This window comes from Seriola lalandi, unplaced genomic scaffold, assembly GCF_002814215.2.
Source record: "Seriola lalandi dorsalis isolate HSWRI2012SDOR001 ecotype SW California unplaced genomic scaffold, Sedor1 jcf7180002054748, whole genome shotgun sequence".
NCBI lineage: Eukaryota > Metazoa > Chordata > Actinopteri > Carangiformes > Carangidae > Seriola > Seriola lalandi.
The window spans coordinates 3,777,283-3,789,653 of record NW_019525301.1 but is presented as its reverse complement, the minus strand read 5'-3'; the positions used below and the strand labels follow the sequence as shown (position 1 = coordinate 3,789,653).

The 12,371-nt window shown below is 41.8% G+C and overlaps 1 protein-coding gene across 2 annotated transcripts in view; it reads left to right on the top strand.

Annotated features, from left to right (window-relative positions):
* Positions 1–12,371, top strand: part of plxnb1b (plexin b1b) — a 93,536-nt gene that overhangs the window by 69,137 nt on the left and 12,028 nt on the right. For both annotated transcript variants that reach the window (XM_023424722.2, XM_087178855.1), the window contains exons 11-24: positions 1,107–1,215; positions 2,953–3,939; positions 5,202–5,336; positions 5,442–5,564; positions 5,669–5,762; positions 5,897–6,063; positions 6,198–6,349; positions 6,567–6,672; positions 8,964–9,100; positions 9,265–9,441; positions 9,527–9,752; positions 9,859–10,101; positions 10,364–10,543; positions 10,669–10,817. In XM_023424722.2, the coding sequence (XP_023280490.1) occupies positions 1,107–1,215; positions 2,953–3,939; positions 5,202–5,336; positions 5,442–5,564; positions 5,669–5,762; positions 5,897–6,063; positions 6,198–6,349; positions 6,567–6,672; positions 8,964–9,100; positions 9,265–9,441; positions 9,527–9,752; positions 9,859–10,101; positions 10,364–10,543; positions 10,669–10,817 (2,985 nt within the window). The remainder of the gene's footprint in view (positions 1–1,106; positions 1,216–2,952; positions 3,940–5,201; positions 5,337–5,441; positions 5,565–5,668; positions 5,763–5,896; positions 6,064–6,197; positions 6,350–6,566; positions 6,673–8,963; positions 9,101–9,264; positions 9,442–9,526; positions 9,753–9,858; positions 10,102–10,363; positions 10,544–10,668; positions 10,818–12,371) is intronic.

The window sequence follows — 12,371 nt, the reverse complement described above, 5'->3', positions numbered from 1 at the left end:
CAGAGTAAAAAAAAGAAACACAAAAAAACATTCAATACTTCCAGAAAATCTCCCCTTATTGGCCTCATATATTTGATTCACTACAGTTTAATAAATTCAGTTTTCCTCGGACGGAAAGAAAAAATAATCTTTTCCACGACATAAATGTCATTAACTACATCTTTCCAGTCCTGTATCGTTGGGGGTTCAGGAAGTAGCCTGCGCCTTGCCTGAAAATCAATAAGTCGTGGAATTCTTAGTGTGGAAAATTGCAAGGGCAGTTCAGTGTCAGATATGCTTTTAGTGCTTTGTGAAACTCGTCCCAGAAGGACGTAATAACTGGACAATCCCAAAATATATGCCAATGGTTTGCCTCAGCTGCTGTAAAATGTGTTTTCTGTTTTGGTGTGATTTAAAAAAAATTTCCAGCCAAACTCCTGCCACACATGCATACGAGTGTTGGTGCATTTGCACTGGTGTTTACACACATCTAACCAATCCTCATTTGATATTGTAAGGTTGCCCTCTCTTTTCAGTTTAAATTGATTTATAACAGGATATTGTGCTCCCACTCAACCAACAGTAGAATTGTTTCCTGCTGCACATGGACAGTTTACAGTGGACTGGGTCCTCTGGTTGGTCAGGTCAATTCAGGGAATATTTCCAGTAACAGAAAGTGAAAAGAACAAGAGAGAAAAAGCTGGTTTGCTTTAAAAATTAAGGAAAAGTAATAATAATGAGTCCTAATCAAATTGGATGAAAACGTTGTACCTACCTGCTCAGTATCTTCCTGATCTCCTTCACTGTTCCAATCACTCTGATAAGAAACTGAGGCTCATTTCATTTAGACCACTGACCTTTTTTACCACTGGGGGCAGATTGGCAGCAATTGGATTACCTTTTGTGCTACAGGCTAAAGTAGCTGTATCTGTCCTTTTCCATACCTATCCATCCTTCTTGTCCTGTCTCTCGCTTGTTGATAAAAAAGCTTGTCCTTCTTCTATTAGACTTTCTGGTCGACCTCTACACGTTTCTCCTCATAGCTCCTTATACCCTGACTCACTGTTTATCACCACCATCGTTATTCAATGTCTCTGATCTGTGCACTTTGTTGTTTCTGTCTGCAGTTGCCGCGGTTGTGTTTTGAGCCAGTGGGGCTGTAACTGGTGTGTTCACCAGCACTTGTGTACCCACAAGCCCACCTGTGAGGAGGGGGTGATCATCTACAACCAACATGTAAGTTACATAAATGTCATTTTACAGCTGCGGAAAATCAACACTCACTGAGGTGTAAAATACAAGCTTTAGACCTGAGGTCACTACTAGGCAAAGCACCACGGTCTGGGTCTGGGTCTGGACCTAGGCACCGTCCTATCCAGTGTTTCTATTTTCAGTTATTTTTCATGGGCATTTTTGCTTTTTGGGATGACATCAGCCTGAACGGTACACACTCTGTCAGGTGGAGTGTTTCTGTTTTATAGCCTCCTGTGTTATTTTTCTGACAACTTTACACACTGCACAAAAGGATCCAGAGTTTGAGACCATGCATGTGAAGTACGAACAGTTGAAAACATCAACCCTGACTCCAGAGGGTTTTAACAATCACAGCTTTTGTAGCCTTTACAGCACTGTTCACATGATGCTGCTCAGCCGATCTTTACAACTCGAGTCAGTGAGTGAGATCCACACACAGGGGAGAGACGATAGTGAGAGACATAGGTGGGAGAGTGAGATATAGAAGAGAAAGTTGTGAAAATGGAGTTAAAATAGAGAAACTCAAGCTCCACTTTTTATGGAATTTTTCTAAAATTAAGCTCTATATTTTAAAATGCACATTTTTATAAAGCTCTTGGCTGTTGTGTGTGTGTATTACAGCCTTTATTTTCCTTAAAGTGAGAAAAGGACATTTCATTGTTATTATAAGAGAAGTTATTACTCATAATCCCTCCAGTTTGCTCCTTGTTACTAAAGTAGATGGTGTGGTTTGGTTCTTTTAATTAATTAATCTCTTAATTAAATTTCACAGAACAATTACTGTATTGTGATGTATACAGTTACTGTGATAGAAGATTAAAGCTTAAACTTTGCACAAGACTAAAAAATGCAACATATTCACTGGATTATTTAGAAAATGCAACTTGTCACTGCGGATTCATTCCTGGAAAAAGATCAGTTTGCTGGTGTGAGGCGAAGTTGCTGAAAGAAGCAGAGGATTTGGATATTGAACCTTAAAGCTTGGCCTTCTGTGCAGTCGTAACACTTTCAGGACGTAACATGGTAAGACTCAAGTAAATACGAATTATTAATGTGCAGTGTAAAACAAATCCAATTCAGTCCATCACGCATTGACTGGAAAGTTGAGAATTTTATGTTTCCTAACAATACCCACTTTACACACAAAGATGCTATATGACAGTTTTCATATAGTTGTCATATAATATGGTTTCTTGCCGGGAGTGGATGGGATGCCAAGAACTTCAGCCATTGTTGTATTTCAAGACACTAAACAATACACTCCTTCTCCTCTTCATTCAACCGCTGCACGATACAGTCACTCATTAAAGTTATAAAACAAAAAAATATTCTTGCACTGGTTCATTGGTGGTATTTCTCTTCTTGAATGTGTTTGTCTGAACCCCAAATTTGAGTATATGACAGAAGTATTTTTGATCCATGGCAACCTGGTAGATAAATGGTCACTTTTCCTATTTTGCAATAATTTATCTTTACATACATTCATTAATTCTCATAAATGTGTTGTCGTGCCTCCTTTGTCAATACAAGCCTGCATTATTTGTAACAAAAATCATTGCTATGCATATGTCATAAACAACAATAACACCAGGTTATGTGTTTAACATCACATTTACATTCAGTTATTGGTTGTTTCCATTTTCTCTTGTCTGTTTTTTTTTTTTTTTTTATTATTTCGATCTCACCCTCTCCTCATTTCCCCCCATCCTTCTCCCCCAGTTTGACCTTCCCACCTCAGCTCCTCCCCCATCTAAACCTATTAAAGTAATCACGACACCCAGTACCACAACAGCTGCCCCAACAACCACTGCCATGACAACCACCCCAACTCCTTCCACAACAACACCAGCAATTTTCGTCACAACAACTGCAGCCCCTGTCACTGTAGCAATCACTCAGGAGGCAACCACGCCTCCCACGCCCACTACTCCACCTACAACCACCACCAGCCCTGAGCCGACCACCCCACCCACCACCCTGCCCACTCAGCCTGCCACTACCCTGCCACCCACCACAGCAGTCCCAACCACACCTCCACCTCCAGTGGGCACCACCACGAAGGATGAAGGGACTGAAGCAGGAGAGCTTGTCGCTGTCACACTGAGTGACACCAAAGGTGCTGCAGTTACATCCAGTGTTGTTATGGTGACTGCAGAGCCGGTTACTGCGGAGCCGGTGACTGTAGAGCCGGTGACTGTAGAGCCGGTGACTGTAGAGCCAGTGCTTGTCACCATGGCTGATGGTCTAAGTGGAGATCTGGACCCTATGATGCCTCTGATGATCCCGGACTCTTCCCCCCTGGAGGTGGTGATGGAGTCGCCCCCCAGCGACAGCCAGGAAGCTGAGGGAGCACTGAGCCTGGCTGAGTCTCCCACCCCGGCCTCATCTGGCTTCCCGCTGCTCACACCTTTCCCTGTGGGTGAACCAGCCGACTCTGAGCTCTACCAAGACCTGCCCCAGACATCCATCCCGATGCCCACACAAGACACTGAGGCAGGAAGCCTGGAGGTGCTCCTCTGGCCAAAGGAAGTGGATGTCCATGCTCAGGGTGCAGTCCAGTCAGAAAATGACACAGCCACATTTTCAGCTGCCACTGTGTTGTCAGGCGATGGTGAGGTTGACCATGCCCCCTCATCCTATGCCCACCTGTTGGATACTGACTCACAGCTGGACTACCAGTATGGTCCAGCTGATGCTTTTCTCCCGGTGAGTTCAGCCGCCTCCTTTCGCCTCCTTCTTCCTCTTCTTCTATTATTTCTTCCTCTCAAAGCTTCAGCACCCTCCCATCGCTCCCAGCTCCTGACTGGACTTTATACTCCTGCTATGGGAACAAAGCTCAAACCAGCTTCCCAGTCTGCCCTTGTTTCCCCCTCCTCAACTGTCTGACACCTGTGTTGTTTTTGTTGTTTTGCTGCTTCAGTGTGAGCTGCAGTGGTTGGTTTTTTTGTGGATGAATTGAAATTAAGGATCATAATAAAAGAAAATAGTGTCAAAGACAACAATTAAATGACCTCGAAGTCCAAGAAAACAAAGGTTTTTGAAAGCTCTTTTTAAAGGGACAGACCTAATATGTACGGGCATCATGTTCCACAGGTTCATAATTACAATGAAAACTAGAATTACTGCTTTGCTTCCTCCACTCAGACTTATTTCAGGTTACATCCGTTTATCCAGAGTTATATAAAATATGAACCATTTGCTTGAAATTTTGTCATAATTGCTGTGTGAAGTCTTGGGTTATGGCTAGATAGTGTTTTGGGAGGTCATGCTGACCTTGACCTTTGACCTTTGACCACTAAAATCTAATGAGTTCATCCTTGAGTCCTAGTGAATGAATACTAATTCATATACTAGGAGACAATATAACTCAAATGTCTATAAGGATAAAATTATATATCCAAAAGGTCAAAGGTCAATTTCACTGTGACATCATAATGTTCCATTATTCAACACTGTAGGTCAGGAAGGAGAGATTGTGACCATATTTCATGCAACTTGGCTGGTTGGTGGGGGAAACAACCACAAGGCTGTAATTCTATCTTATTTTTATTTACAAAATAACTTATATAATCTCATAAAAAAAAAACATATCGTGCCATTAATATAAACAGTATGGTTCATTTAACCTGCAGTGTCACTGTGCCAGCTCAAAGGATCATGAGGGAATATTGTTCTATATGTGTGTGCTCATGCAAACATAACCAGAGAGTGAGGAAGAGATGATGTGTGTTTACACTTTATAGACTATGTGTGTGTGTTTGCATGTGTGTGTACACAGGTCTTTCTATGTTTTATGAGGACAAATTTTGGTTTGAAACCATCGCTGTGAGGACATATGTCCAGGTTGTCACAGCTTCGAAGGGATTTTTGTCAAGTGTAGGTTTTAGGTTACGGTTAGGAATGCATGATGTCAATGTGTGTCCTCACAGCTAACATAAGACGTGTATGTGTGTGTGTGTATTGAACAGGGGGACGAGGGCTCCTATGTCAGCTGGGGTTCCTCAGCTTGTCCCTGTGTGGAGAAGGTCCAGGGTTCATCACTGATTCCTGTCAGAGTGGAGAGGAAGATCACTTTATTGGCCCGCAACCTGCACCTCTATCAGGTACAACACACACACTCAGCCTCAGCACGTCAGGTATAATGCTGTTTGCCTGGCCAGCGATTTCTATATCACTCTCTATAAACACCAAGTCTTTTGTGTGTTCAGGACACAGAGCTGGACTATGAGTGTGTGCTGGTCATTGAAGGACAAACGGTGGTGGTGGACGCCTATGTGGAAACTGATGACATGAATCCATTCAACTTTGACATCACATGTCAACTACACCAGGTCTGACAATGTGCAGTTACTCATGATAATGTCTTTTATCTTGACTGAGTAGCAAGTAACAGTGGAGTGTATTTCTTTAAATGAAACCATTGCTATTTGTCCAGTACACATATTCAGCTCCAGTAGAGGAATACAACGCCATGGTGTATGTGAAGAAGAGGGACACCTTCCATGTGGACAGCTCTACTGATCTGTATGGTGAGGGTTAGGTTTCATTGTATTACACCAGACATCAAGGGTTTTTTCTCTGAAGCCATCCCAACAACAACTTGACAACAACACTCAATAGCAAGACATCGACTGATGCTCTTCTCTGTCTGTCGTGCCGTCAGTGACTCTGTACAACTGCTCTGTGGGCCGATCTGACTGCAGCCGCTGCCATACAGCTGACCAGAAGTATGGTTGTGTGTGGTGTGGCACTGCTCAGGCCAGCTGCTTATATTCAGACTCCTGCAATGAAGCCGTACAACACACATGCCCCGCTCCGGTCATACATTCTGTGAGTACACACCGTCGTAGTCATGATTTATCATCAGATCAAAGCTCTTTCTTGACCATCAAACTTTCAAATAATGAAATGGAATAGAAAAGATAACCAAAAATCCCCAAAATGTATTTTTTGGCTTGCCTCAGATTGAGCCACTCTCCAGCCTGTTAGAAGGAGGGACCATGGTGACAATCTCAGGCTCCAACCTGGGCCAGAAGGCTGAAGATATCCTTGACTCTGTGTCAGTAGCTGGGGTGGCATGCACCGTCATCCCCAGCCTCTATGAGGTCTCCTCCAGGTACACACCAGCTGTTTCTGGGGATTTTTTTTTTTAAGGAATTTGATTGAATCTAATGAAGACTGAACGGATTTCTCAATATTTACTCTAATGCATTGAGTGCTTGCATAACTTGATAAAAGCAAAGTGAAAAGGAAAATGTTCTTGAATTCAACATCGTCAGTGTCCATGTGCAGTTTTAAAAACAACCATCTCAAGTGTGATGTCCGTCTTCCAGGATTGTGTGCAGGACCAAAGCCAGTGGAGGAGAGAAGGTGGGCCATGTCTCTGTCAAAGTGAGTGGAGGAGGGTTTGGCCTGTCCAGCCAGACATTCAGCTACCAGGTACATTAGATTAGATTTAATTTCATTACAATGTATTACATTAGGTTTTGTTGACCTGTCTGTGGAAATTGGGCTGTTGCAGAAGCAGATAGCTGTAGCATATGTCGAAAACCATCAAAATGTCTGAAACATACAGTTATGACAAATAAGAGAAATTAAACTTGTGATATCATCAGATTATAAAATAACAATAATAATAATAAACTTTATTTATAGATCACTTTGCATACAAGAGATATAGCTCAAAGTACTTTACAATAGAATATCAAATAGTACAATAAAGTAAGGGCAAATTGAAGGACAATGAAAATAGACAAAAGAAAGACAGTAGATGATAAAATATGCAAATGAAATAAAGATAGAAACCAGTAATAATAGTTAAATATGAGAGAATTAATTTAAAGCCAAGTTAAATAGATTTCAGCTGTTGCTTGAAAATGTTCACTATGCATCTCTCTAGCTCTTGGCAGGATTTTCTGTAGTTTAGGGGAATAGATTTTAAAGAAAAGCTGCACTGCACCGTGTATATTTAAAAGCCTGGCAGTAGAAGATCTGAGTGCTCATGAAGGATTATAAAATGACAGAGAATCTGCAAAGTAGGCCGGTCCCAAACCATGAAGAGCTTTAAAAACAAGTAAAAGGACCTTAACATCTCTTCTCAAAGATACTGGGAGCCAGTGGAGTGAAGCTAAATCCAGGGTAACATGCTCTCTCTCTCTCTCTCTCTCTCTCTCTCTCTCTCTCTCTCGCTCTCTCGCTCTCTCGCTCTCTCGCTCTCTCTCTCTCTCTCTCTGCTCTCTCGTTTTAGATAAAAGTCCAGCAGCACAGTTTTGAATAAACTGGAGTCTTTCAATTGACTGCTGCAGAAGACCAGTAAAAAGAGCAGTGCAATAATCTATTTAAGATAAAAGCAAGAATAGGTTTTTCACTATCTTTATGGATTAGGAACGGCCATACTTTGGCCATATTTCTTAAATGATAAAAAGCTGCTTTGGTCCCATTCTTTATATGTGAAATTTTGAATTAATCTCCTGATTTTCTTTTTTTGTTTGTTAAATCCATAAAATGTAAGAAAATAGTAAAAAAAAAAATGTCCATCACAAGGTGTGATATTTTCCAAATGCTTCAAACCTAAACCCAAAGATATTTCATTTACATACCTTCACCTTAAATTCATTTTCAGATTTAATGAATGACCTAAATGTTGATATTGATTACCGCCTCATTTCTCTTTTTGTAAAACCCAAACAAGCCTGACAGCTGACAGCCTGGTGATTTAGAGATTACATGAACAAGATTATTGAAATTATTTAAATTGTTGACCATTAATATTCTGTAAATTGACTAAACAATTTATCAATTTAAGAGCTGCATTGAATATAATATCATTATGGAATTGTAGCAGAGCCTGTTAAACATCATTCACAGGATGTTCAATTTTAGCCATCAAGGTGTCTTGACATATTTATGACATTTCAAATGTCAATGTTAAATCCATATGTAGACATATTTTACAACAATGGAGTGATCTGAAGTTTCTTTGGCATCACAATCACACTCAGAAGAGTCTTTTAAAATCTTAATTACACAGCCAGTAGATGTGAAAAGTAGAGCCCAACTGGACAATATATACCAAAACTGCAGTTCCTCTAATGTCCACTAGAGTCTGGCTCCAGCAGTGAGTCAGTCCCCATAGACTCCCATGTTAAAATGACCAACTTTACAGCAGAAATAAACATGTTTACAGCCTGGTACTAAAACCGTTTTGGTCTCTAGAGCTAATTTCCTCCTTCATGACAACTGTTTATATAACTCACCTGTTTACATTTTATTAAGACTTAAGAGTTAATCATAATTGAGGGTGTGGCCTCTTTGAGTGACAGGTGGGTGACAGACAGATCCACAAATACTAAGTCTGTGTTCTGCAGCAGTCAGCTGAGCTGTAATGTGTATGGTGAATGAGGGATCGGAGTGTTGCCAACAGTGGAGTGGCAGCGCTCTCTGATGGACAAACTATGCAGTAGCAACACTGGTAACAAAATAGTTCAAGTGCCTATCTATGGCTTTTCCATTCCGTTATAAATGCCAAAACTGATTTATCCGCCATTTACTTAAAGCGGCCAATAAACTCGGCCCACCAATGTAGCGGTCAGGCTCTGCTTAAAATCCATTGTTCAGCCCAAAGTAATATAAATTGCCAGTACAGCAGGTTAGTAATGAGTTCCTCTGTGTATTTGTGCAGTTTATACAATTCTAACTTCGTCTCTCTTCCATACCCTCTATTCTGTCAGGACCCATTTGTGATGGGGGTGTCACCTGAACAGGGGCCCAAGGCCGGAGGAACGTCCCTGACGATCACTGGCAGAAACCTGCTGACGGGCCGCCCCTCTGACCTCACCATCAGTGTGGGGGGAGTGCCCTGTAACATGTGAGAGACACACAGCTGGACGTGTTTTATTGGTTGTATGATGATCAGATGCTGCTGTTGCCCAGTTTCTCTCTTAGTCTGTCTTCCTGTACCAGAGGGGGAAGAGAAAAAATCTATCAATCAACTCGTATTAATGTGTCTCTCCTGTGCCCCCTCCTCCTCAGTGTATCAAAAGTGCAGAGATCCAGTGTTCAGTGTGTGACAGGCAGCAGTAATAAGACAGGAGACCACCGGATCACCCTGCATTACGGCAGCAGCCAGCGTCACCTCCACACTTCACCCTACCACTACACCCACAACCCCAACATCACCCATGCCACGCCAGCCAAGAGCTTCATGGAGTGAGTCTCCTGATCTCAACTTTCATCTCTTGTTGTTCAGGAAGTTGTTAGGTGCCATAAACTAAAGACTGGTTTCTCTGTTCAGTGGTGGGCGATTGATCTATGTGTCAGGCCACTATTTGGACGTGGTGCAGGAGCCTCGGATGGTGGTGACAGTGTCTCCCTTTGAGTCTGTCAGCCAGAGCAAGAGCAAGAGGAGGAAAAGGCGAAGTACAGAGCGGAGGGACAACAGAGAGAGGACACTGGGACGGCCGGTCAGGATGATTCCTGACCCTGTCTGTCCTGGAGAACCACTCTGCTCCGTCAAAAAGGTCTGTGTGTGTCAGACAGAATCACTTCTTCTTTTAAAAGCTGATGAAAACCAAACTACCACTCCCTTTACTAAACACCTTTTTTGTATCCTCCCTGCCTCATCAGTTCATGGAACGCTGTGAGGTGAACTCCTCCTCCCTGATCCTGTGCCGCTCTCCGATGGTGGACTCCTCTATCTGGGGGTCAAAGATCACAGTGGAGTTCCTGCTGGACAACCTGCGCTTTGACTTCAGCAGTTTGAACCCCCAGGCATTCAGCTACGAGCCCAACCCTGTCCTACGCAGCCTGAACCAGCAGGAACCTCTGAACGCATACCGCTACAACCCCGGCAGCTTCATCCAGCTGGAGGTCAGAGGAAAGGCAGTGATAGACAGGCAGCTCTGGAAATCTTAGTTCTATTAAATGAAAACCATAACCAGGGGTATCTAACTGTCCATGTCACTATTGCTTCTATGGAGTGCTGCAGGTGTCCATACAGGCCATCCACCACGAAACAGCGCTGTTTTTCTCTAACTAATATCCTATATTTTTAACACAGGATTTTTGTCATTACACACCAAAAACAAACATCAGGAAATGGAAGTGAAAGTAGATTTCCATGTGTTCTCAGGGAGAAAACCTGGATCTGGCCATCACTAAGGACGAGGTTGTGGTGTTGGTCGGGGAGGGGGTGTGTGCTGTGAAGACTCTGACCAGAAACCACCTGTACTGTGAGCCGCCACCTCAGCAGCCGGCACCAGGACCCAACGGCAAGAAACGAGAGGGCTCCGACAATCTCCCAGAGTTCACTGTGAGTTCACCTGCTTTACCAGAAAAGGGTGGGGACCGTGTGAGCATCTGTCAGGGGCAGTCACTGCTGTTGGAAGCCTCTCACTGTTAAATTAAGGGCTGGATGTGTGTATGTGTGTGTTTCAGGTCCAAATGGGCAACCTGAACTTTTCTCTTGGTAAGGTTCTGTATGACAACCTCAGCCTGTCCACCTTCCCCCTGGAGGCTCAGATTGGAGTGGGAGTCGGGGCGTCCATAGTGGCCCTCATCGTGCTCATCATCGTGCTCATCTACAGGTCAGCAGGTGGACTCTGTGTGTGTGTGTGTGTGTGTGTGTGTGTGTGTGTGTGTGTGTGTGAAGCAATGTTTTGATGATACTGAGAACTAAATTTCCGTTTAAAGCCCTTCAAGCATGTACCTCATCAGGTAAGTGTGGTGACAGTTTGTCTGAATTGAAAGCTGTCAGGTTACATCAAGTGGCACAAAGTAAAATGTGTAGAGAGATAATGTATGTAGGTTTCCAATAATGCTCTAATGAGTCTCCACGTCTTAATCCACTTCAAAAAATCCACAGGAAATTTCCAAAGATACTAAACTAATTAACAAAAGAGAGAAAGAGAGAGAGGTCAAAAAACTGTCTCCCCACTCTCTGCAGCCTGACTGACCTGATATCACTCCCTGCCCCTCCCCTTACGGGAACATCAAAACAGTTCAGGTGTGCAGTAACTAAAAGGCAACAATCATTGTCACCTGTTCCTTCATATTCCAAATATAAAAAATGGAATTGTATATATTTTAGATTATCCACACACCCACCGTTACTGTAAATATGAACTGTAAATACCTCAACCTGGAAATAGTGTAAATAATCCTTTCTTTTACCACTTATTGTTATTTTACATATGCAATTCAAACTAATTTGTCCAATATTATTAAACTGCATTTAGGCTCCTATAATTTATTTTACTTATTCATTCATTCATTAATTCATTTATTTTTGCTAATAAGTTTTTTCCTTTTCTCACTTTTTATTGTAATATGTATTTGAATGTTGTATGTCTTATATATTTGATATGTTTATATATTGTAGTTCATTAATAGTGTTATTTTCTATACAGGGACTGTGTTTGTTTATTCTTGACCTCATGGCCTGTGGGATGTTCCTGCCATAAAGAAAAGGAAAAACTTGTAATCATATATTTCTATATGTTTCTATATATATAGTATTCTTTATCCTGAATAAAAAGATTATTTTAAAAAAAAAGAGAGAGATAATGTATTTTTATTAATACATTATTCTGTCTTCAGACTTCAGTGGCTTCAGATACCTTCACTTTTTGCACTTGACTGTGTTGTAGATTTAGTTTTAAATGTGAGAAATTGCCATTTCTCCCCATCAGTCTATAAACCCATAATGAAAAAGTGGAAACATAGTTTTTAGAAATGTATCAAAAAATCAAAAGTTTAAATCTCTCATTTACAAAAAGTATTCCAACCCTTTGCTGTGGCTTTAATTTTCCATGAGAAAAGTTCCCACTATTCACACTGCACATCAGGACAATGATGAAGTCTTAAGAACTCTATGGACTGGAGATAAAATTATAGTCAAAGATGAAACAGGCGGAGGGCATAAAACCATCTAAAGCTCTGAAGGCCACCAGGAGCACAGCGGCCTCAATAACTGTGAAATATAAGAGGTTTCCAACTACCAAGACCTTTCCTAGGTGTCATTGCATTTACCACCCACTTCCAGTGTTATGTATTATGTGTTAGACTGGGAGAACTGGTTTTGAAAGCCCACAATAGGAACTGTGGGTTCAGGATAATCACCTTTGGGTGTTACCAAATTG